This window comes from Sinohyriopsis cumingii, chromosome 2 (genome assembly GCF_028554795.1).
Source record: "Sinohyriopsis cumingii isolate HCF-2022 chromosome 2, ASM2855479v2, whole genome shotgun sequence".
NCBI lineage: Eukaryota > Metazoa > Mollusca > Bivalvia > Unionida > Unionidae > Sinohyriopsis > Sinohyriopsis cumingii.
This window is the reverse complement of record NC_142962.1, coordinates 107222735-107248637: the sequence shown is the minus strand read 5'-3', so window position 1 is coordinate 107248637 and position 25903 is coordinate 107222735. Positions and strand designations below refer to the sequence as shown.

The window sequence follows — 25903 nt, the reverse complement described above, 5'->3', positions numbered from 1 at the left end:
GCATCATATCTGGCATCCTGGCAATTTTAAGTATTTTCATTGAAATTTCATTTAAAGTTGCTAATGTTACATGATATAATTAGTTGTCCTTGTGCTACAGTAAATATGATGCCATTCAGAATGTTATTTCCTGATGTATTTCAGTGTATGCAGGAAGTAATTGTAATTGCTAATTGGCTGTGTAGACAGAAAATTTAATTGAGACAGGCAGCCTACAGAGTACTATACTCTTGTACTAACTACTATAATTAAGACCACCTATTCAGAATAAAAAGTGGCCTTATTGTAGGGGTGGTCTCTAATGAAGGGAACAAAATGGTAAAATTGTACTTAGCTAGCTATTTGACATAATACATGCACTTCTCGTTAATAGGTACTGACTTCAGCTTTTGGTCTAAACTAACTTTTGGTCTAAATTAGTTTTTGGTCTAAATTTGCTTTTGGTCTAAATTGGCTTTTGGCCTAAACTAGCTTTTTGTGTAAATTAGTTTTTGGTCTAAGCCATCTCTTGGTCTAAACCAGGTCTTAATTAGCTTTTGGTCTAAATCGGCATTTGGTATAAATTTGCTTTTGGTCTAAATCAGCATTTGGTGTAAATTTGCTTTTGGTCTAAATCGGCTTTTGGTATAAATTTGCTTTTGGTCTAAATTTGCTTTTGAGTTTAACTAGCTTAAAACATCAAGTGCTACGCATACCTGTACATGCCTGGACCCCAATTTGCCTTGTGTTTGTGGGGGTGTCGGGGGAATTGTCGTCTATAAACATGGACATTTTACTGGAACCAATATCACCATGAATTCTGTGTCTAATTACATGTACCACTTAACTTTCTTTAGTAAATCTGCCAAAAAGATGGATCTTACATATGCTTTATTCAGGGCTCGAAATTAATGTTCATTACCCACTGTTAGTGACTTTATGGTTGGGTAACTTGGGTTACTCAAAAACATAATGGGGGTGGGGGATAAGAACAGTGTTACTTTCTGCAACACACATTTATAGCCCGTTATTTGTTGTCATATATGAAGAAAATTAATCTACTTAGGAGGCATTTGCCTCATAAAAAATTATACTTGCTTTGAAGAGTTTTTGTATGCTGTCTGAAGAAACTATTAGGCCCCATGGGTAGGTAGCTGTCAGAAGAAGTGGTGATGGGTTTGTCCATTATATAATTTTGACAAGCCACAGGGGTAGGGTCATCATAGCATCAGAGAAATATAATGGGAGTGATCAAGAGATTTCTTCTGTAATTTTCTCATGAAAAAATTATCTGGCCAAAAATTGTGCTGAAACAAATCTTAACAAAGCCAATCTACACCCATCTGATAGCCTCTGTTATATGATTCTACCATCTTACGTCTCAAATCCAAATGTCATGCAGTGGTAACAGAAATTAGAATAGCCATTGTTGAGGATTCAACCCAGTACTGTTCACATAAAACATTGGCACAGTACCAATCATCTGCATGTAAAAGGACAAGACTAAAGAATTTGGACTGCTCCGGTGGTCTAGTGGTTAGAGTGTCTGCCTTGGATGTGGGAGGTCATGGGTTTGAACCCTAGCTTAATCCTACCAAATACTTATTAAAAAAAATGGTGCTAACAGCTCCCTTGCTAGGCGCTCAGCATTAAGAGAGGTTAGTGTTAGGAGTGGTGGGCCTGGTGTCAGGATAATGTGACTGGGTGGGACATCATGCTACATATCTGTGGCATCATGCCCCAATGCTAGACGTCGCTATAAACTGCCACACTGGAGACATCGTAGCAATATGACTGAAAAATTGTTAAAGCTATGTTAAAAAATCCAAATCACACACACAATTTAAGAGTTAGGAAGAGAGTGACTTCATCTACTGCAATCACTATGCACCAGGGATTTTTCAACCATTTTCAAAATGAGGCTTTTGGTCAATGGAATGGGGACTCTCTATGCATGAAAAGGTAAAATTGGAAAATTTAGATTTTATTTGCACAATGTTAATTCACAGAAATTTGCAAAATAAAAAGATTATTGAGTATTTAAATAATTCAATTGTCCAAAGAGGAAATTAAAGATCATATCCTTTTGTTCAGTATAATGTATTAATAAACTTCAACTTTTGGGTCAATTTTCTCTTGAAAGAGAAAGGTGGAGAGTTAGAGAAAAGGAATTTTACTCTGTGGTCAATTTTGGTGCAGATTTGATTACAATAAATGCCAGGAAATACGTTGCTATTTAAGGAATATCCCCACAGAAAATTCTTCCATAAAAAAAATTAGTGAACTGAAATTTTGTTGACTAATGAGAAGCAGAATATGCCTGGATGGATATGTCCAGTTCTGGTACTACTAACATTTCATCCAATACTTTATCCAAGAAACATGAAAAGAGGGGGTTTCTTGTCTCTAGAAACTGTTTCCCATCGTCTTCTCTAATTTATTTGGAGCTGGCTGTTTTATGTTGTACAGCAAGTGCATTTGAAGCTGAATATAAATTGTTTTAATATTTGTGTCAAGTTTTAGTAATATTTCATCAGTATTTTAATCATCTGAAGGAAAAATATGCACAAGCAAAAGTTCAGAGTGACTATTTTGGCCATTATGCAACTTTCAGTTTCAACACTCACTTCTCCCAAATTTTGGTGACACTTTATTCTGGCTTGAGAGAGAGGTCATTTCACCCAAAAGGCAGCATGGATCCTGTTAAGAAATATTATGTTGCTTTCACTCTTTGGTTTCCTTGCTTCTAAAACTCGTCATAGTAATTTTTATCCCAAAGTCAGTATAATTAAGATTTTTGGAAATACTACGGGAGTTTTTTTGCACTCATATAGAAAAAAATTGACAATTTTTGGCACGGAAATTGTGTTGAATTTCTTCCCCAAAAGAGACCAAAAATATCCCAATTCACTCTTTTGCTTTGCTTAATGGTTTTTGTTGTTTATTTTTCATGTATTGGACTCTTTGCCTTGCAGGGAAGTAGCCATTGTTTCTGCAAGGGCTAATGTGATGGTGTACGATGAAGCGAGCAAGAAATGGATACCAAGTGGTTCGACAGGTACCCCAGGTTTATCCAAGGTCCAAATCTACCATCACACACAGAACACTACCTTTAGAGTTGTGGGCCGAAAATTACAGGACCATGAGGTACACTCTGTAGATTGATTTTCTCAAAAATTGTTCACAGTGTTTGCAAAGTGACATAAGTATTAAATTTCTGTCAGTGACAACAGCATTATCACCATCAGAATGGTACGGTAATAAAATGTTAGTGTTGTTTTGACAGTTACATAAAAAGTATAATGGTGCTAAGTGCAGCAGAGACAACGTTCGTTATATTTCTTGTTTGTTATGTGTGCATCCAAATGCCATTTGTCAGTAGATATATACTTATACAACATAAAAAGTTTGCACCCGTACATTTTCAGTTCATGTAGTTTGAAAGGGTTTATCAGAATCAAAATTAGCAGCAGTTCATCAGATCAGTGCTAATTAATTTCTTGTTCTTTTTAATCCCCATTGTTCTCTTGTTCCCTAGAGTGTTAGAACAACTAGGATTTTTACTTATTATTTTTCAAAATGAGGCTTTATAAGTCTTTGCTGGTTTTGCTTGATTTATAAGGCAAAATCATATGTCAGAGACTAAACCAGATTTATGTACTTGTCATCCCGCCATTGTAGTGCCATAGTCATCAAAATCCCTATTATGGTTAACCATTCTGTCTCTAAAGGATTAGCAAGCATGGAGACATATCCCACTGAAAAGTTTGTATTGTTTATTTGTCTGGAAACCTGCTCATTGCCAATACTGTTATAATGAGAGATCTTCTCAGCCTGCTTTCACTGTAGCATGAGGTACAGCCGGTAATTTTTTGTCTGTGGAGTTGCAATACAAAATGCCCAGAAGCCATGGGGTCTTTTTCTTTTTCTCTTTTTAAGTTATTTGTTAGTTTTTTTTCTTCTTCTGGGTGACAAGGTTGTAAAAAAATGTTTACCCAATGATCTTTTTACATTTAATTTCTGGATATAGTCATTAATTTTCTCGTCATCTTGTGAATACTTTCAAGTAGCTTTGGTGATTTTCTTAACACATTTTATGCTAATGCGACTATGTCATAGTATTTCATTGTCTGTAGTCAAAGTTTCTTTTTCTCTCCATGTTCATGGTATCTCATTCTGTCCATAGTCATAGTATCTCATTCTGTCCATAGCCATAATATCACATTCTGTCCATAGCCATAATATCTCATTCTGTTCATAGCCATAGTATCTCATTCTGTCCTTAGTCATAGTATCTCATTCTGTCCATAGCCATATAGCCATAATATCTCATTCTGTCTAGAGTCATAGTATCTCATTCTGTCCATAGCCATAATATTTCATTCTATCCATAGTCATATTATCTCATTCTATCCATAGTCATAGTATCTCATTCTGTCCATAGTCATAGTATCTCATTCTGTCCATAGTCAAGTATATCATTCTGTCCATAGCCATAATATCTCATTCTATCCATAGTCATAGTATCTCATTCTATCCATAGACATAGTATCTTATTCTATCCATAGTTATAGTATCTCATTCTGTCCAGAGTCATAGTATCTCATTCTGTCCATAGCCATAATATTTCATTCTATCCATGGTCATAGTATCTCATTCTATCCATAGACATAGTATCTTATTCTATCCATAGTCATAGTATCTCATTCTGTCCAGAGTCATAGTATCTCATTCTGTCCATAGCCATAATATCTCATTTTGTTCCATGGTCATAGTATCTTATTCTTTCTATTGTGATAATATCTCAGGACTTGAAACTCTTTGAAGGTTTTCAAGGGGAATGGGTTAGATATGCTTTTTTTTATCTTGGTTGTATATACGATTTAGATCGACAGAAGTTCAACATCCACAAGAAACCAGTTCACGTCGTTACTTTTAATTACTTAAATTTGGATAAACCAGTTGATGAGACCAGTCAGAATATTTACACAAGAAAAACTGCACACTTAAACTGAAGAACATGTTTTAGAATGTGATCATTTGCAGAACAGTTTTTGTAAAAATTATAAGTTTGAACTAACAGTGCTAGAAACTTCAAATTTGAACTAAAATACTAAAAATTGAATTGTCTTATCTTCACTAGTATTAGAGCATTTCATTCATCTTCATGGATAAAAGATTCACGGAACATAAAAGTAAGTTTTTTAATAAATGCTTTTCTTTTCAGTCATTTCAATATACATTGGTAAATGATAAAAAAAATTTATTATATATTTCATGAAGAGAGAGAGAGATATTGAAATATATGGGGGGGGGGACATTTTTGCCACAGTGACAGTATCCCATTTATTCCCACAGTGCCAATATCACTTTTGGAACTACTTTCTCTTTCCATTTAGGAAGTATATATGCCCTCATGTATGTTCATCAGACATGTATTCATTTAGGCCTATTTTTGTAATTTTTCATCTTTTCCTTCTCACTCTCTCTCCGCATAATAATAGAACTTAAAACATGAAAAACTGTTGACCCTCTAGTATATATTTATGTAATCAGTGAAATGTGCTGTCAAAAAAGAAAAAAAAACGGACCCCAAACAACCAAAGCAGTTTTCAAGTATTAACATTTTTATACGAAATTAGTTTTTCACTTGAGTCATGCAGATTGTCATTGACTGAATTTACATGACCTGTTCTACTGGATATTCTGTAGCACCCATAAAGTATCATATACCTATTACATTCAGTGACAAATGGCACACATTTTAAAGAAAAATTCTTGATTTCATATTGTAATAAAATTGTTTTATACAGAGATTATAACTGTCATCCCAATCCTTATCTTGTCTGAAAACAATGGAGAAAGTAGGACGTCAGGCATTGATTAGTGTTGATCGCAAACGGATATCAAGTGACAATCAAAATTAGGGCACAGCATCTCTTACCAAAATATACAGCAAGCCCACCAAAACATAGAATTCATCCCTGAATACAATAATAAACAAAAATAGCAATATCTGTTTATGTAATTTGATGAAGAAAATAACTTTTTCAGAGAATACACTAAAATGTTCAAAAATTACATCTTTTATAAATCATAAGGAATAATTTTGTTCAGCTGCATTTATTTTCTCAATATTAAGTTTTAATTTTAAGTTTAAAATTTATTATTCTATGCACATGGGTATGATCAGATATATATATCATTTGTTTTCCATTAGCATCAGTGTCTGCATTGAATTTTTATTTTAAAGTATTTTTATTGTTTTATACAGAGGAGAAACATGAACACGTAAAGCAAGTTTGTCAACACTACTATTCTCATGATAGTTCTATATCGGGACACTAAATCTTGGGAAGAGAACCTCTCATCTATAGATGAGCATTTTGGAGATGAAGATTATCTTCAGAAAGATTATCCATGTAAGTGACAGGCAGAACATGGAGATTGTGGATTATTTCTGAAAAATTCTTCATGTTTTGGTAGCAGACTGGCAGTTCAAGGAGATTAGAGTTTATCTGTGCATGATTTTTCATGTCCTTATAGAGGTATGGCACTACAAGGAGATCATGGTTTATCCATGCAAGATTCTTCATGTCCTGGTAGAGGTCTGGCACAACAAGGAGATCATGGTTTATCCATGCAAGATTCTTCATCTCCTGGTAGAGGTCTGGCACAACAAGAAAGCTCAGGGTTTATTCATGCAAGATTCTTCATGTCCCAGTAGAGGTCTGGCACAACAAGGAGATTAGGGTTTAACTATGCAAGATTCTTGATGTCCTGAGAGAGGTGTGGCACTGCAAGGATACCAGGGTTTATCCATGCAAGATTCTTCATGTCCCAGTAGAGGTCAGGCACAGCAAGATCAGGGTTTATCCATGCAAGATTATTCATTTGTCAGTTGATCTCTGGCACGTCAAGGAGATCAGGGTTTATCCATGAAGATTCTTCATGTCCCAGTAGAGATCTGGCACAACTAGGAGATCAGGGTTTATCCATGCAAGATTCTTCATGTCCTGGTAGAGGTCTGGCAGGACAAGGAGAGATCGAAGTTTATCCATGCAAGATTATTCATTTGTCAGTTGATCGCTGGCACATCAAGGAGATTAGGGTTTATCCATGCAAGATTCTTCATGTCCCAGTAGAGGTCTGGCACAACAAGGAGATTAGGGTTTATCCATGCAAGATTCTTGATGTCCTGAGAGAGGTGTGGCACTACAAGGATACCAGGGTTTATCCATGCAAGATTCTTCATGTCCCAGTAGAGGTCTGGCACAACAAGGAGATTAGGGTTTATCCATGCAAGATTCTTGATGTCCTGAGAGAGGTGTGGCACTACAAGGATACCTGGGTTTATCCATGCAAGATTCTTCATGTCCCAGTAGAGGTCAGGCACAGCAAGATAAGGGTTTATCCATGCAAGATTATTCATTTGTCAGTTGATCTCTGTCACATCAAGGAGATCAGGGTTTATCCATGAAGATTCTTCATGTCCTAGTAGAGGTCTGGCACAGCAAGGAGATCAGGGTTTATCCATGCAAGATTCTTCATGTCCTGGTAGAGGTCTGGCAGGACAAGGAGAGATCGAAGTTTATCCATGCAAGATTATTCATTTGTCAGTTGATCTCTGGCACATCAAGGAGATTAGGGTTTATCCATGCAAGATTCTTCATGTCCCAGTAGAGGTCTGGCACAACAAGGAGATCATGGTTTATCCATGCAAGATTATTGATGTCCTGAGAGAGGTGTGGCACTACAAGGATACCAGGGTTTATCCATGCAAGATTCTTCATGTCCCAGTAGAGGTCTGGCACAACAAGGAGATTAGGGTTTATCCATGCAAGATTCTTGATGTCCTGAGAGAGGTGTGGCACTACAAGGATACCAGGGTTTATCCATGCAAGATTCTTCATGTCCCAGTAGAGGTCAGGCACAGCAAGATCAGGGTTTATCCATGCAAGATTATTCATTTGTCAGTTGATCTCTGTCACATCAAGGAGATTAGGGTTTATCCATGCAAGATTCTTCATGTCCCGGTAGAGGTCTGGCACAACAAGGAGAACATGGTTTATCCATGCAAGATTCTTCATGTCCTGGTAGAGGTCTGGCAGGACAAGGAGAGATCGAAGTTTATCCATGCAAGATTCTTAATGTCCTGTTAGAGGACTATTAATAAATGGAGAAAGGGGTTTATTCCTTCAAGATTATCCATGTCCTACATGTCCTGTGCCATAACATAGAAAATCTTACAGGATAAATTACAATCTCCTTGACATGGAGAATCTTGTGGGAGATGGATATTGGGGTTTATCCTAGAAAGATTCTCCATGTTCTGGAAGAGGACTAGCAAGACATGGGCTTTGGGATGTATGTCTACAAAATTTGTCAAGTTGTGGTAAGAAAAAACTGTTCATATCCTGGCTGTGTTCACTTATCTTGTTGACATTTCAGAGTATCACATACAGCCATCTGCTTGTAACAAAAGTTCTCACAATTTCCGTCTTAGTATTATTTACTCAATTTACTTAAGCTAATTTTGAATTTTATTTATACTTTTTCAGGTGGTAATAAATTGTGCAGTATTAAAAAATTTGAAATACAACCAAGCCACGCCTACCTTCCACCAGTGGCGGGATAACAGACAGGTGTATGGGCTAAACTTTGCAAATAAAGAAGATGCAGACAGCTTTGCAAATGCTATGCTCACAGCATTAGAAACATTAAACAGTAAGTGTGGATCAACAAACCCCTCCTTTACACTTGGCAAATAATTTATCACATTCTGTTAAAAAAATTCCAATTCATGTCAATTATTGCATGACAAAGCACTTGTAATAAATTATCACTGCCTTCATAATATTTATCATTATAAACATTAATCAGATACAAATTTCAGAGGTAAATACATTATTTATTCAATTTTTTTGCATTTAACTGTTGAGGTTTTTTTACATGCCAGCCATAAGGCAAAGCATTATATGTTATTACCCTGTTCATACATCAGTCTGTTGCCAGTTTTTTACTTTAATTTTCTGCCATCTACATTTACCAAGATTTATAGATGGTTTGCATATGGGATAAGGAAGAACCCTAATGATCTCATGCTCAAAAGCCCCAAAGTTACAGTCACTGACTGAAAGAAGGAAAATGGTTTCCTGACAGAAACTTATTCTGTCCATTTTATGGTTACCAGACTTTATAGCTGTCTTGCACATAGTGTAAGGAAAAACCCTTTTGATATTGGAGTCTTAAGTTGAGCAGTCATGGTCTTTGTGACTAACAGAACAAAATTGGTTTCTGTACAACTACTTGACATACCTTAAAGAAAATTTGTGGATAGCTTGTACTTGAGTAAGGTAGAAGGCTTTTGATTTTGGGGTGAAAAGGTCAAAGGCTAGGGTTACCAATTGAAAGAAGATAAATGGGTTCTGCGCTATAACATTAGTTCTACATCGCAGACCTAGACCAAATGTTGCAGATGACTTACACTCAGGTAGGGAAGAGGCCTATTAATTTCAATGTCTAAAAGTCGTAGGTCAAGGCTTTCAGTACAAAATTAAGTTACCTACATAGAGTACTATTAAGCATTGGGTAGACCTATAAATCTGCATTTTGTGATACTCTGTTCAATGATATTGAGCATTGTTGGTCATAGACCGCCTCTGTGATGGTGTTTTTTTTAATCTGTTGTACATCCATCTGTTAGCACGTGTTTGTTATTACTATACATCCTAAGCTATTTGCAGGGTTGCCAAGAAACTTTTCACACACATTCATCGCGTTGTCTATTTGGTACTTGAAGAAAATGGTGCCACTGGGACAACCACTTTGGCAACCACAGCAGCCATCTTGAAACTCTTGTTATTGTCACTCCTCCTGAATGGATGGTCTTATCAGTATGTGGTTTCCATTAAAATATCTAGTTTGTGGTAATCTGCTGGCTGAATATTTAATGAAACCCCAAGCAGATAATTTAGGGTACAGCAGCCAATTTTGGGTGCACATTGAGACAATTGTGGATATGGTGACATTGGAATCTTGTATTGCTGAAATCATTGGTTTTTGTACGCATGGGCAAGACATTTGAACATGTCCTTTGTCCAAAAAAACAGGCATCATCCAAATATCCCAACCCATTTTGCAGCAGGATGGTTTTCATAATACTTAGTAAATGTTTACAAGACGCAAGTTGGTGTTTGCATCAGTTTTGTTACTAATTTCACATCCTTTGTGCATTTTCTTTGCAATAATTTGTGTTAGATTAGTAGAGACAATTCTTTTAGAAATTAGGTGTAGCCTTTTGCAAGTTTCTTGGGCAGTTGTTAATGTAATAGTATTCCATTGATTCTCCTGACCCAAAATTTGAATGGTAAGATTTTTTTTCTTGTTTTTCATACCTAAAGCATAAAAAAATACCATGATATAGAGTCTGGGGGAGGGGAGATATGGTAGTCCTACCCAGTTCATGGACTATAAATGGTCCCAATTTAATGTCCAATATGGCCATAAAAGCCACTTTCTTGAAAATATTTTTATTGCTACTTCTCTTGAACAAAAATGTGACATTGACAAGACATTTCCACCAGAAGACTTCTTATGATGTCTAGTTGGTCCTAAATGAAAATGGTACTGATCTGATGTCTCTTATGGCTGCCTTGAAAATCTTGTTATCACTACCCCTGAATGCATGGCCATATCAACATGGGATTTGCAGTGAAAGTTTTCTCCTTTTGGCTAGGGCTTTTGCCAGAAGACTTACTGTGATGTCTGGTTGGTCTTAAATGAAAATGATGGCACTTGCTCGTCCAGTATGGTTGCCTTAGCAGTCGTCTTGAGAATCTTGTTAACGCTATGTCTGAAGAGATGGTCATATGAACATGGGGATTTTACTAAAAGACCTTTTATGATGTCTTTTTATGGTGTCTATTTTGTCTTAGTGAAAATGATGCTGATCTGATGTCTGGTAAGGCCCCTACAGTGGCCATCTTGAAAATCTTGTCATCACTACTCTTGAATGGATGGTCATATCAATATTTTGTTTTCACTTAAAGACTTCTTATGATGTCTGTTTTGTTGTAAATGAAGATTGTGCCAATCTTAATTTGAACATGGTTGACACAGTGGCCATCTGGAGAATCTTTTTTTTGATCTTCTCTTATAAGCTGGTTATATCAGTATTGTATCAGTCACCAGAACACTTCATAAGATGTCTAATTGATCCTCAGTGGAAATGGTGTACATCTGATATCCAGTATGGCCACAATGGTGGCCATCTTGAAAATCTTATTGTTGTTACTCCTACAGAACAGATCATGTCAACAGATGACTTGTCATAAATGTCTTTTTGGTCAGAAATATTTATTGCTACCCTTAAACAGAAAGTCATTTTGACATCAGGTTTTCATCAGACAAGTTCTTATGGTGCCTAGTTGGTCATAAATTAAAATGATGCAAATTGACCCTCATTATGGCCACAAAGGTGACCATCTTGAAAATATTATCTATATTATATCCAAATGGATGGTTATATCAACATGGAGGTTTCACCAGTAGACTTGTTATGAAACCTAACTGGTCCTAAATGAAAATTGTGTTAATCTTTCATCCAATATGGCTGCAACAATAACTGTCTTGAAAGTCTTGTTGTTACTATTACCCTGAATAGATGTTCATATCATCATGGAGATTTCACCAAAAGACTTACTTGGTCCAAAATGAAATTTATTCCAATTTGACATCCAGTATTACCACCACAGAAAATAATTTTTTGAAAATCTTGTTCTTGGTGAAGAATGTCAGATGATTTCAACACTCAACAGTCGGAAGGAAGAAATGGTCTTATTATGAATTCCTTGATATTCTTTTTGCCCAGTAGAGTATCAGTGTCTTCAAGGGACTCTTGTTTAGTGATAAAGCAGCAGAAACATTTGTTCCTTAACTGCTGTACTATTAGATGCTTCAAGACATCAGTATCAAGGATTGCACACTGTACCTCTTGGATTTGGTGTCAATACATTTAATGTCTTTTTTTTAATTTATTGAACTTAGTGGGATCTATAAAGTCTTGAAAAAGCAGGTGAGTCAGAATTGGCTGAAATGTATTAATAAACAATTTTTTTAATTTCAGTTAGGTCATTGATTTGGGAAAAAATGTATTCCTTTTGATCAAGTTGTGGCTGCTGTAATTGTGAAAGCTCTGTCATATAAATTGATTATATAATTACCAACATTTCCTTAATAGGTACTCCTGTGCAGGCGCCTAGTAAGTAAACAGTTGTAGAGTATTAGCAGTGTGTGCTAAATTAGTTTTCACAGCTTTTGCTAGTTTATTGCATTGCACATCTTGCAGCTCCTTGTTACAAGGAAGACAATACATTGTTCGTTAATGAATGTTTGCACATTCAGCACTTGACTAAATTGAAAATCTTGCCATTAATCTTCAGATTTGCTTATTTTAAAACTAGTAATAGATTGACCACATCAGTAAATTTATTCTCATTCTAAAATATACACTTTAACATAGGAATGTCCCAGGTGTTTATTTGTGACTGCTATTGTTTGGTCTTTTTTGAGGTTTTTGTTGGATTAAGAGAATGTTAGCCAACAAAAGAAAAGATTTATGGGCTAACTGTTCTTGGAAGGAAAATATAAAATATATTTTTTGATGAAACATACTTAATAAGATGATTAAATGTTTATTATGTTTATCAGAAATTATAGATGAATCAACTTTGTCAGTTTGGTTCACACCACTGATGTTTAAAAACTAGATCTCTTTTTGCATATAGGTTCAGGGTAAATATGTGAAGTATTTTGACTGGATTGCAGTGATAGCGCTCTTACAGTAAATCAGTTTCTTTGAGTATTTGTAACTTTCAGTCAAAATATCCAATAAATCGATTACAATTTCTATGATAACGTTTGGTAAAAATTCAGTTTTGTTTTTTCAAGATATCATGTTAATAGTTTGATTAAATATTAATTGATTATTAATCATTTAACAAAAACTGACAGTTGACAATTATAATTTAGTTTATCTGATTACCACCACTAACTTTGAAGTGACTTGTTTGTTCTTGAGTTTACCATTCATTGAATTTCTTGCCCCCCCTTTTTTTGTTGTCATTCTTATATTTGATAGTTCCCCTTTAAATATACACTTTTTCAATAGACTAACCCCTACAGGAGAAACTGTAGTATTGGTACAGTGACTAACTTGTACATATATATCAAGGAGCTTTTTATTTTTTAAGTTTCTATAGAAAATTGCTTAGGTTAGAATGCTTTGCTAGACAGTAGTTTCTTACAACTTATGTGATAATAATTTGTTAAGTAAGGGCTTATACAAAGTTCATATCTTTGCTGCATAAAGGTCTATGTTACATTAAATAAAACAAAGGTTGCTCACATTTCCATTGATCATGGGTCAAAGTTGCAATAAAATAAATGGTACATATTGAAGTAATTATTGCACGATAGTCAGAGTTACAGGTATCATTCAGTTCTTTTTCAATTGTCCAGCGAAAAGTTAAGCAAAGATGGAGGCACATAAGACTCTGGAGTCCTATACTTACCACCATCACCATTTGTTTGCCCTACTACAACTACTACTACTACTAATACTTTGTCCAGCATAAGTCTGTCCATCCATTCACACTACTTGTAGCTGCCCAGACTATGAAACTCTTACTCATAATTGGATGCCATTTGGTAGGTGGATTCCATATTGTACATATATCTACCTTTAATAGGTTTTGTCTTTTCAAACCCAATTTCGATTGAGTCATTGCCCTTTTTCAGTACATTTTAAATCTCCTCTATTGCATATAAATTTTAACCAGCAATGCTCAGGAACCATCCAGCATATTACGATGCAGTTTCGTCTGTACACCATCTCATAGGTATAGATTTGCGTTTTATGAGTTTTGTCTAGACAAGTCCATTTTGGAGTTATAGCCCTTAAAATTAAAGTTAATATCATCACAGGGGATGTTTGCTTCAAGAACCATTCAACTTATTCTGATGCCTTAAAGGCTTTGGCTTTTCAGGTCGAACATTCAGATGCAGTTTGGTGCGTACACTGTCTTGAAGGACCCGATGTGCCCTTTAGGGGCTTTTATTCTTCAAGTCCAATTTTGGAGTTATGGTCCTTGAAAGTTGATATCTTCAAATGGGATATTTACTTGTAACCAGCTTAACTAAAAAACTATTCAGCACATTCTGATGCTTTGTCTCATCAAGTCGATTTTTAGGAGTTATGGTCCTTGACTATTGATATCTTCAAATGCGATATTTGCTTGTAACCAGCATAGTTCACAAATTATTTTGCATATTCTGATGCATTGTGGGTTTTATATTTTTATCTGCAGTTTGGAATTTACATTGTCTCAAAGGCCTAGATGTGCCTTTTATGGATTTTGTCTCAGTTACACCATTTTGTACAGAATAATAGTTCTTGTAAATTGACTTCATATCTTTATATTGGATGTTTCTTGTATTGATAAGTCCTTGAAGGATTTGAATTTCAAATATTCCACATCATCATTAAGAGGTATAATGGCCCCTGAATGCCTAGGGGCATCATTCAGATGAGCTTCTCTGTCCATCATTTCTTGCATCCATCAGTCCCACTTTTATTGCCTAATTTTAGTTGGATTTTAACCCCAAATTTAGATGAAGCAAGATGTTGAGATCTTGGTTGACTTTGAGTGTTAGCATTCAGTGTTATTGCTGGCATAATTATAGCCCCAGATTGTTTAAATCATACAGTTTCCCTTTTTCATTTCCACACAATAGCTGCTTGCATATAATTAGATTTGAATCCTATTTGGCATGCAGCATGATATTGGTAGAACATTGAAAAAGTTCATTTCTCAGCATTTAGTGTCATTGTTTTGCATAATAAAAGCTGCAAATTATTAGACCCAACCACTTTATTTCGGCACAATAACTTCATTAGTTATTATTGAATTTCAGCCAAATTTAGTAAACAGATATTGATAAAACCTCAGCTGAATTTGAGTGTTGGCAATCTACATCATCATTTATCAGTGTTATAGTTGCCTCTGATTGTCTGAACCGTCCATTTTCCCTTTTCACAATAACTCCGCTATTTATTATCAGGTTTAAATTAAATTTGTATGCTGTTTGGTATTGATGAAACATTGAGTTCACTTGTCAACATTCAATCCTGTGTTCTTGTTTAGCACTACAACCTACCCAGTTTTGTCTCCAGGCACCAGCTCCCTTATTTATTACTTGATTTCAACCAGATTCAGTATGCAGCTATTTATTGATGCAACCTTGACTGTATTTATTAGTTGGCAGTATATCTTACTATCCAGCAGATTTAAAGTTCTTAATTATAAGATCCACCCACATTTGTTTCGGTTTTTCGACACAGTAACTCCATTAATTATTATTGGATTTCATCTACAGCTTGAGATTGATGAGACCTTGGCTGAGATCAGTTGTCTTCCATCTGTACCTCCATTTAAGAGAATTATTGCCCCTGAATTTCAGACCCAACTACTTTCTTTCTTCCTCAATAAATCACTTAATTATTACTGGATTGCAGCCAGATTTGGATTGCCATTTGATGAGGCCATGTTTGAAATCAGTTGTCAGCTTTTTTCATATTTGTTTAGTAGATTGTTGGATTTTGAATGTTCGACCCATTTTTATTTCTGCACAGTAACTTAAGTGTTATTGAATTTTGTCCAGATATGGTCTGGAGCTTGGTTAAGTTGTAACTGTTAGCATTCTGCATTTGTTTCTCAGATTTATTGCCCTTGATTGTCAGATCCACCCAGTTTCATATCCACACAATAACTCCATTAATTATTATATAATTTCATTCCAATTTGGTATACTGCTTGATGTTGATGAGGCCATATCTCTGTTATCAGCATTCTCCGTCACTGTTTTGCAGAGTTACAGTCCATAATTGTCAAGGCCACCTAGTTTCACACAAAAAACTCCTTTAATTGTTATTGTATTTCAACCATTTTTTATTTGCAGCTGATATTGATGAGAACTTGGTGCATTTCAGTTGTCAGCCATCAACAGTCGTCATTTAGTAGTGTTAAAACATCTGTTAATGAGACAAATAAACTTTATTTCCTACACAATATATTCCTTGATTATTATTTGACTAAGTTTTATACACCTTGGTACTGACGGGACCTTGGCTGAGTTCAGTTCCCAGATTGTTAGGCCATTCCATTTTAGTTTCTGTATAATAAATCTGTTAATTATTATTAGATTTCAACCAGAGTTTATAGACATTTTGATATTGATGAGCCAATTGAAATGTGGGGAACATCATTTTCAGGAATTTGATTCTTTATTTGTCATCTGAATATTTATTGACTGCTTGTTCAGTGTGTTCATTTAATCTGACATATTTTACACTGTCTTTAATGCAGATGTGATGTTTGGTAAGCCATGTTGTGTCCAGATTCTTTATCATTACCTCTGAGTTATGCTTTTAAACATTTCTGGTTAACATTTTTGTGCAAATATTTAATTTTAATAAATTTTTAATTGTGCATGGGTATGTAGTGAATCCACCTTATACTAAATACATCTAATCCTAACTCCGCGATTATTTTCTTCTCTGGGGAAACTCGTTAGATCTGGTGTAGATAAACTATATTTTCTCATGAAAAACACTCACCAACTGTAATTAATCTATTTGTGCATGCCATTTAGTACTATACCACAGGTTAGAGTCTGTTCTGTTTCAGATACGATTTCTTGAAATAGCATATACTCTGATCTGCCTGCATAATATGCATCAGCAGATCTTGGTCTGTGCACATTAAGTAACAGCAGTCATGGTCTACACACATTATGCAATGGCAGATCTTGGTCTACACGATTATTTGAAAGCAAATCTCAGTCTATACACATAGTGCAAGAGCTGATTATGGTCTACACACATTACACAATGGCAAATCAGGGTCAACACACACTGTGTATTAACAAATCTGGGTCTACACTATATGATACATACTGATTAACAAATCAACTTGCCTGATTCCTGGGATAAGCTCAAATTTGACTTGGGCCTGCTCAAGTTTACTAGGTACTTGTTCGCTGGCAAGTTTTAAAAAATTAATTGAGGTGTGAAGAGAAAGGGGTCATGTTTTTATTCACAATGCTTTATGTTCTTCAAAGATTTGTGTTGCCGATTTTAAGGTGCAGGAATTAATTGGTAATACAATAACATGCATAATTTCTTTGAAAGTAAAAGTCAATCATCACTAATTATTAACCACTTGAAGGACCTTTTGTTCAAAGTGTGATCAGTGTATAAAAATGTTAGCACCCACAAGTGGTGTTAATGATCTCTTGTTAACGTGATAATTACAGGAGGTCAGTACATAGGCAACAAATTAAATGGATAGAAATAAGTGTTCTCAATTTCGAAAGTTGGCTTGTCAAATATTTTGAAACATGTCGCTGATTTCAAGGTGACTAGATGATAATCATTAAGCAAATGGATAAAATAGATGTTCACAAATCCTTCATTTGTGAGTATAAATAAATCATTCTAAACAGCCATGATTGCATTATTGTTGATTTAGTTGATTAGATGAATCTGTTATGGTATCTAGGAAATAGAAACTTGGTATGGTTTTTAGCTCTAATGCAGGGATGTAAAAATGTTATAAAAGTCAGCATGCCAAGGGCAAGGTGATGGGTAATTTGAAATATTTTCACTGGTCATACTATATCTGCATTCCTTTTGTCATCACATATCTGTTTACATGTATTATTTAAGGTGCCAACAAATATTAGAAAACAAAACTTAAAATAAATATGTGATTTCCTTAAAATATCCCATATTTTTGCTCATGCTGGGATCTTATTTTTGGGGCAAGCTCCAATTTCCCAAGTGCAAGTTCAGTTTTCCAATCAGCTTGCCCTGGGCAAATTTTAAATCCATGGCTCTACACACATTGGGGGCACTAGATCTGGCTATGCATGCATTATGCAGCAGCAAGTTTGGGTCTACACACATTGTAACAGTAGATCTGAAATGTACACAGTATATGATAATGGGTCTATGCACATTATAACAGTAGATCTAGGTATATGCATTTTATGTGATATAGTAGATCTGGGTCTACATAGATTATAACAGCAGACCTAAGTGACTTTAAATCTGGGTATATACACATCATGCATTAGACAGTCTGGGTCTACAAACATTGAGACAATAGATTTGAATATACATGGATTGTGACTAGATCTGGGTACACACATTGTGACTATAGATTTGGGTTCATGCATATTGACTATATCTGGGTACATGCATTATGACTTATCTGGGTACATGCATTCGGAATAGATTTGGGTACATTGTGACTGTAGATTTGGGTTCATGCATTGTGACTGTAGATCTGGATACATCCATCGTGACTCAATCTGGGTACATGCATTGTGAATAGTTTTGGGTACATGCATTGTGACTGTAGATTTGGGTTCATGCATTGTGACTGTAGATCTGGGTACATGCATTTGTGACTAATTCTGGTTCTACACACATTGTGCCTAGATCTGGTTCAGCATGTATTGTCTCTGTAGATCTAGTTCTACATGAATTCTGACAGTAGACATTATCCAACACAAGATCTGGGTCTACACTATTTGCATTTGTTTGCATTTTACAAAGAGAAAATACGTTAATTTCTCAAATTGATGGCTTTCCCATTTAATGAGGACTAAACTGCTGCAAAATTTGACCCTTCCCAAGATTACAGTAGTCTCTTTTTCCTTCTCAATTTAAAAATCCAGGTGCCCATTTCCCACCTCATTTTCCTAATGAGATTTTTTTTGTTTAATTGTTTCTCAAATTTTGTAATGCATATACTCTCTTTTAAGTTGAGTTGAACTGCAAGCAACATAATCACTGATCTGCTGTCACATATAACACTGGCAGATGAGGGTCTGTGTTCATTATTCTACTGATTAGACCTAAGAAACTGCGGCAACTAAAATCTGCTGGTGCTTTATGTGATGGCAGATCCGGGTCTATGCGGTTTGCTGTTGGATCAGACTTATAAGTGTGTATATACGCTAGGTATTGTTGTTATTTTTAGGTCCAAATATAATCAACTGTTCTGTTTAACATATAGCTAAAAAAGTTCTTTTTCATGCAAATTAATTGTAGAAAAGAGAAAGCAATCTTTTCCCATGGCATGAGAATATATTTCAGATTCCAATATTTGCAGACTTCTGATTTCTCAGTTGAGGATCAAAGGAATCATTCCCACAATGCGTGGTTTTATCTCTGCTTTTTTGCAACATAGACCAAATCTTCTGATGGCTCTAGCAAGCAGATACGGTATTTCAAGAGTGATAATGACAAAGAACACATTCAATACATTTTTTGAAAAGTGTGTATATGTACAGGGTGGGTGATCTTTTTATTGTACAATGAATTTTTTCTTAACATGGTGAATCGGTTTATGACTGCATGTTCTAATCATGGAGGATATATAAATTTATATATTACTGTGCATAAAACTTAGTAGTTAGATTCATTATTTTATATGGCAGTTTCTATACAAGTATCTGCAATTGTCCAGAGAAGATTTTCTGGTTATGATATGTTGTAGGCTAGAACATTTTATTGCTTCCATTAGTTTACATAAAGTCATGATAAATGTTATCAGCATGAATGATCTGGAAGATATTAAAGCAAGCTTTTATATAATTATTTGCTTTGCTTACTGTAATTCTGGTCAGCAAGTCAGATGTGAGAGTTCTGGAAAAATGTGTGACATAATGATCAAGTCTGCGTTTCCTTGCTTTCAGGGCAGTTGCTTCAAGTAAGAAAGTTAAGTTTAAAACAATGTTGTTGCAAACAGAAAGTGAGATAACTTCATTTTCAGTGCATTAAGTCAGACAGAATTATCCAAATGAATTGTAGAAGAGCTCTAGTGACTCAGTGGTTAGCATGCAGAATTTGCAACCAGAAGGTTGTGGGTTCAAAACCAATTATTGGATTAGTGCAGGTTGGCTACTGTGGTGTGTCCTCAGGCAAGACACTTTACTCCATTTGCCTCAGTGTAAAATATTTTCTTTTGATGTGCTGTGAAACATAAAACCACATAACTGCCTGATCTCTTTATCACTGTTACGGTATATAGTTAATACGGCAACACTGCAATATATCAAGAGTCAATTTGCACAAGAGATCACCATTTTATGCATATACTGTAGAAGGCTGACAATGAGGTAAGGAAGGTGCCAATTGATTGTGAGGTCAAAAGTCAAGATCATTTTGACTGAAAGAGAAAAATGGTTTCCACACAATACATGTAACATTAGTTTTATCAAAACAGACCTGGACCAGACCTTGCACATGGGATAAGAAAGAAGCCTATTGATTTTGGGTCAAAGGTCATTCAGTGTGACTGAAAGAAAAAAAATTGTTTCTGTACAAAAGTTTCAGTTGTCTATATTGAGAACTATTAAACACGTGGCTGGCATATAATGTGCGATTTACAGAACTTCAGATGGTTTAAGTTGATTTCAGGCATGTATGAATATGCTTTATTGGGCTTGTAGATAAAAACTCAAGTGTTGTTAAATAAATGATCGCATAGTCTTGCATATTTAGTGAGTATATTAGTTTGTGATCCTACTGCTATTTAAAGCAAATGCAGCTCAGTAAATACCGCACTGATATTACTAATTGGTAATAATAATTTCACTAATAAAAACACCTAAGACACCAGTATATACTGAATCAAGATATATATTCCTTAGCTTCGTAATTCAGATGACCATTTTTTAAATTTAATGTTCGAAGCTAATGGATTTAATACTTTTCTGCCCGCCTGATCTTGTGTACTGGTGCACCATGCCCGGTATATATATTTTGATAAAACTTACATTGTCTTTTAAAAAATCCTAAATTTTAAAAGAATTTTTCTTTCTTTACTGAATACTATGGATGGTTTACATTCTCAGTAATGGTAGAACCTATTGATTTGGAGAGTCCAAATATTAAAGGTCAAGGTCACACTGACTTGAAGAACAATCACTTCTGTTCAAAAACTATTTTTCTAGACCACGTACCCTCAACATACTTTGTAAAAATAGATTGCACTTTGTCACACTGAATCAAAGAAAAAAAATGGTTTTGGCACAATAAGTTTAACTACAGACTACATACCTCAACCAAACTTTGTTGATCACTTGCACTGACAGTAGAGAATCCCTTTAATTTGGGGTCATATAGTTAAATGTCAGGGTCACTGTGATACAGGCAAGGATAATGTTTCCTTTGCTCTCCTCCCCCCCCCACCCCACCATCAGGATTGAGAGATTTGGAGCCAAAAACTGTGAAAGACATAAAATGATATGCTTAGAGTGATTTTTTAAAATTTAAATTGATTATATTTTGTAAATACAAGAGAGACACTTGTCCCAATTTCATTTCTCACAATAAAGGAGCTAAATGGGCTTAGTGATTAGCACACTGGACTTGCAACAGAAAGGATGTGGGTTAGAATCCTAATCCTGCCATTGGATTAGCCAGTATTGATTACTATACTGTGAAACATCATATGAATGAATTTCATTTGCAATAAAGAAGGTATCAAAAATAGTTTGCACAGTTAATCATGTCTTGGGAGAACACTGCTGTGCAAGACCATTGTTGAGAGACCAGGATCTCCATGCGGAGATTTATTGATTACTGTACTTACTGTAGTGTTATGACATGTATTGAGAGACCACCTATCTTGAGAGACCATTACTTTTTGGCAAAAGAGGTTTCTTTAAATGTAGAATCTACTGTTTGTGCATGAAAATAGCATCAGTTTAAACAGGAAGTATCTTTGCAAGAATGGATCAGCAAAATGATTGACTATGAACAGAATATAATGAAAAACAGTAGCAAATGCAGTTGGATGGAGTAAAAGTAAATTTGTAACTTGGAATTTTTTCCAGTAGAACCTTTATGAGAACAGTTTCAGTTTGTTTTTCAAATAATGTATGTCGAGTACTTTTGCAGCATATAGCTTTTTAGTGAAATTGGGGTAATAAATATTGTCAAAATTCATCATGATATATTGTAACCATTTAGATCTTCTATCAATAAAAAATAACTTGTCAAAACATAAAATCTTCATATTTTTTAAAACTAAAACATTGTATAAAAAATATCTTTAAAATTACCTAATTTACCTATTTTCTTGGCTGTTCCAGAGCCACCTCCTCCTTCAGTACCACCCCCATCACTTCAGAGAGATCCACAAGCATACCAAATTCCACCTCAGCTGCCACAGACACCACAGCCACTAGTTAATGGGCCAGAACAAGAACCCATCAGGTACAGTATTAACTTATGTCCAGTTCAAATAAACGATTGCTATTTGATAACAATCATCTTCATCAGAATTAACAATTTTCTTGTAAACATATGCATCACTTTATTAGTATTGTTGAGAAATGCCTGAATTCTGCACTGTTGATGGAGTGCCAGTTTTGGTGGATTTCATGGTTAAAGACCAAACAGTTATCCTTCCTTCAGTAGAAAAGCACATTATCTTCAGTTCTACAAAATCTGCCAATGAAAATGTTATTTTTTTGCAAAGACAAAAGAAGTCATACCCTTAAAATTAAATGCATTCACAATGTTGAAAATATCATAGAAATTTATTAAAAAATAGCCAAGATGGTAATTGTCAAAGTGGATTATGTGATTATTAACACGCGCTCATAATATGATTGGTTGGAAGTCCACTAGAATCCCAGATGAGGAGTAATTGATTGGCAGGTGTGGATATAAAGTTGATTGTATTTTCCAGGATAGGCAGACATAGGGATCATTTGGTCTGGTCTTTGGCATCATCACACCAACTCCCATGATATTGTGTGATTCTCTAGGTTTTCACTTTTGTGGTTGAATTACCATGGTTTTATCTCGTGTTTTATTTTATTTTATTTTTTAACAAGTGTTTTCAAAATTTTCTTTATTGTATACTTTGCAGTCTTTGGTTTTTTATTTGTCTTTGCATTATGATGCCCATGACTATTTTTAATTGTTGACATCTTTAATCCAATCCTTCATTTGTCAGAACATATTTGCATGTCCCCAGAGGGGTTTGGTTAATAAAAGGTTTTACTGTATTATACAGTTGTTTTGTTTGAGGTGTTTTTTTATATATAAAGATTAATTCATATAACTTAGAAGAAAAATAATTGCACAGTGATGTATATATGAATAGATAGCAGGTAGCTCACTAAAAAAACAGCTCAGTTTTTACTTCACTTTCACAAAACACAACAGAGGCAGCATGTGTAATATATAAAGGAGGAATAAGTTTTACTCTGTGTATGTGTGTGTGTGTGAGTGAGATTTGGATTTGTAACAGCTTTTTTTTCCAGTCATATTACTATGATGTCTTCATTGTAACAATTTATAGTGATGTCTTGTTCTGGGGCATCATACTGCAGACATTTAGCATGATACCCCACCCAGTAACATTATCCTGACACTGTGCCAACCAGTCTAGAATGACCTCTTAATGCTGAGCGCCAAGCAAGGTAGCTGCTAGTACCATTTTTATCAGTCTTTGATATGACTTGGCTGGGGTTCGAACCTGCGACCTCCACATCCAAGATGGATGCTCTAACCACTAGGCCACTGGAGCAGTCAACACGTTTTACTAATTAACTGCTCAAAACAATTTGCCTTCAGTTCATTTTTTAAAATAGAAAATGCAATTTAGTCGCATTGTAAAAACCTACAGTGGGTACAGAAAAAAGTTGTTTCCACCAATTCATGACATCAGATTTATATAGTTCTAGATATACACCATTGGAATCAGCGAGGGATACCTTTCAATTAATTTATCTGCCTAGCTCAAGCTTAATACAGTCAGCTGCAGATTTGATTCCCTCTACCTTTACGATTACCATGTCAGATAGGTAATCACACTCCAGATTCAGAGAATCTTCACCTTTTTGCATGTTTGGGGATGGGATTCTCTTCACATTTCACTAGAACCTCCAGCATCATACTCTGGTTCCATGACAACTGTGGTAATGGAAGCTGATCAGGATGAGGCTCCAGAGGAACTTCATCCTGAGGGAGAGCTCTGCCAGGTAGTCTTGCTTCAGCAGGCTGGTATTGGTCCTTTTTTTATTTTAACAAGTTGCTGCAATTTTTTGATCATAATTGCTTCTACAAGCTTGTTAACCTTCTGTATTTCTTCTTTTGGAATTGACAGTTGAGCAGGGTGCCAATCAGAAGCAAGTTGTCAACTTCATCCTCCTTGTGCTATGTTTCCAGGATGGCATTTATTTTCAGTTTCTTTGAGATTTTTGTAATCATGGGTTTGTCACTCTCAAGGACATTGAGCTAGGCCCCCACTTTTGTGAGAAGAGGCAACACCAGACAGCTGAGTGGCATGTTTTGCTGTATTGAAGCTTAAAGAATGTCAAATATTCTCTTTGCAGTCTTTCTGTATTTCTCATCAAGAAGCCAGGATCTATTCTTCCTCTTCAAACAAGTGTCAATTGTAGCTTATTATATTACATGTTGTTGTTGAATATATCTCCTCAGCATCTAAAATGTTGATTTTGGCTAGTACAACATAGAGCTTTGCCACTGCTACCCAAGGTTGCTTTTTTTGCTAAGTTGAATGTTATTGCAAACCCACCCCAACCACTGCTGGAACATAAGTTTCAGAACTTTGATAAAATTTGATGCATTGTCAGAGATCAACAAATTCATGAAGGTTCTTCTCGGCAGATATGTCCTTTAAGGCTAGAGTCATATTTTTAGCAGGAATAGTCCTGCTGCTTGGACTTAGAATTGGACCTGGAATTACCAAGGTCTCTGGTCAATAGTTTTTTTAAACTTCATCTCACATTCCTTTGTAATGTAATGGACAGTCACTGTCATGGGTAATTCCAGTTTTGGAGTGAAGTCCAAAAGTCTGCTGTTATGCCAATAACCACTTGGTTCTTAAAGTTGTGTTCAACTTAGCTATTTACCTTAGTTTAAGGGGGGCCCCAAGTGGCAGAGGTCTAAAGCAATCTCCGTTATGGATCACTGCCATCTCACCTCTGTCTGCATGGGTTCAAGTCTCGGATTCGGCTAATGTGGGTGTATGAGAAAGCTTGTGAGTAGCTTCTCTTGGGTCGGTGGTTCTTTCCGGGGTTTTCCCGGGTTCTTCCTCCACCACTAGTACTGGCCGCCACGTATAGCCTATCATGTGCTGAAAAATGGCATTAAACCCTACAACAACAACAACAACCTTTGTTTAAACGTGGGGAAGCATAGTTTCAGTGAACCAAGTGTCTGATGGAAGTATATACCTGAGTGCAAATGTATGTAACATTAGCTTCAATGCATCATGCTCCAGAGTTAACAGTGGGTGCAAATCCTTCACTAAATAACAAGATGCTGCTTTATTGATTTGAGAGTCTCTCTCTGAATTAAATTCCAGTGTTTGTAACCTTTTAGAACTTTTAGAGCTTAGTTTGTCTACTTTCTACTCAAAATTCCAGTTGCAACACTAGTTTCTGTCATGTTTCTTGGAGAGATGATCAATCAATAAAGTAATGATTCATGTATACTGAAATTAAGTTTTACCTTGTCAGCAAATAGGGTAGTTGTATCCATTTTTTAATGTATGATACATTTAATTGTTTTGCTTTTCTTAAATTCCCATTAGTGTATTCCAAACTTTTTGCTTTAACATAAATGTGTGACATCTCATATTTTTATGATATATTTCTCAACATAGTAAAACAATTTGCCGGTTTTGATACCCATGAAATTATGTGTTTTTTTAGAGTATCAACCATTGTTAAATGAATTATTACAATTCTTGACTTTGTCCTTTCAGATCACATAGAAGACATCCATCAGAAGGTTAGTTGATGATAT

General features: G+C 35.3%; 1 protein-coding gene across 8 annotated transcripts in view; it reads left to right on the top strand.

The window, feature by feature from the left end:
• The window catches only part of LOC149805577 (vasodilator-stimulated phosphoprotein-like), a 119177-nt gene that overhangs the window by 34000 nt on the left and 59274 nt on the right, over nt 1–25903 (top strand). For 7 of the 8 annotated variants that reach the window (XM_089950212.1, XM_089950211.1, XM_089950208.1 and 4 more), the window contains exons 2-6: nt 2955–3126; nt 8541–8706; nt 12221–12241; nt 22210–22333; nt 25863–25888. In XM_089950212.1, the coding sequence (XP_089806338.1) occupies nt 2955–3126; nt 8541–8706; nt 12221–12241; nt 22210–22333; nt 25863–25888 (509 nt within the window). The remainder of the gene's footprint in view (nt 1–2954; nt 3127–8540; nt 8707–12220; nt 12242–22209; nt 22334–25862; nt 25889–25903) is intronic. The other variant, XM_089950209.1, reaches the window with a different exon arrangement.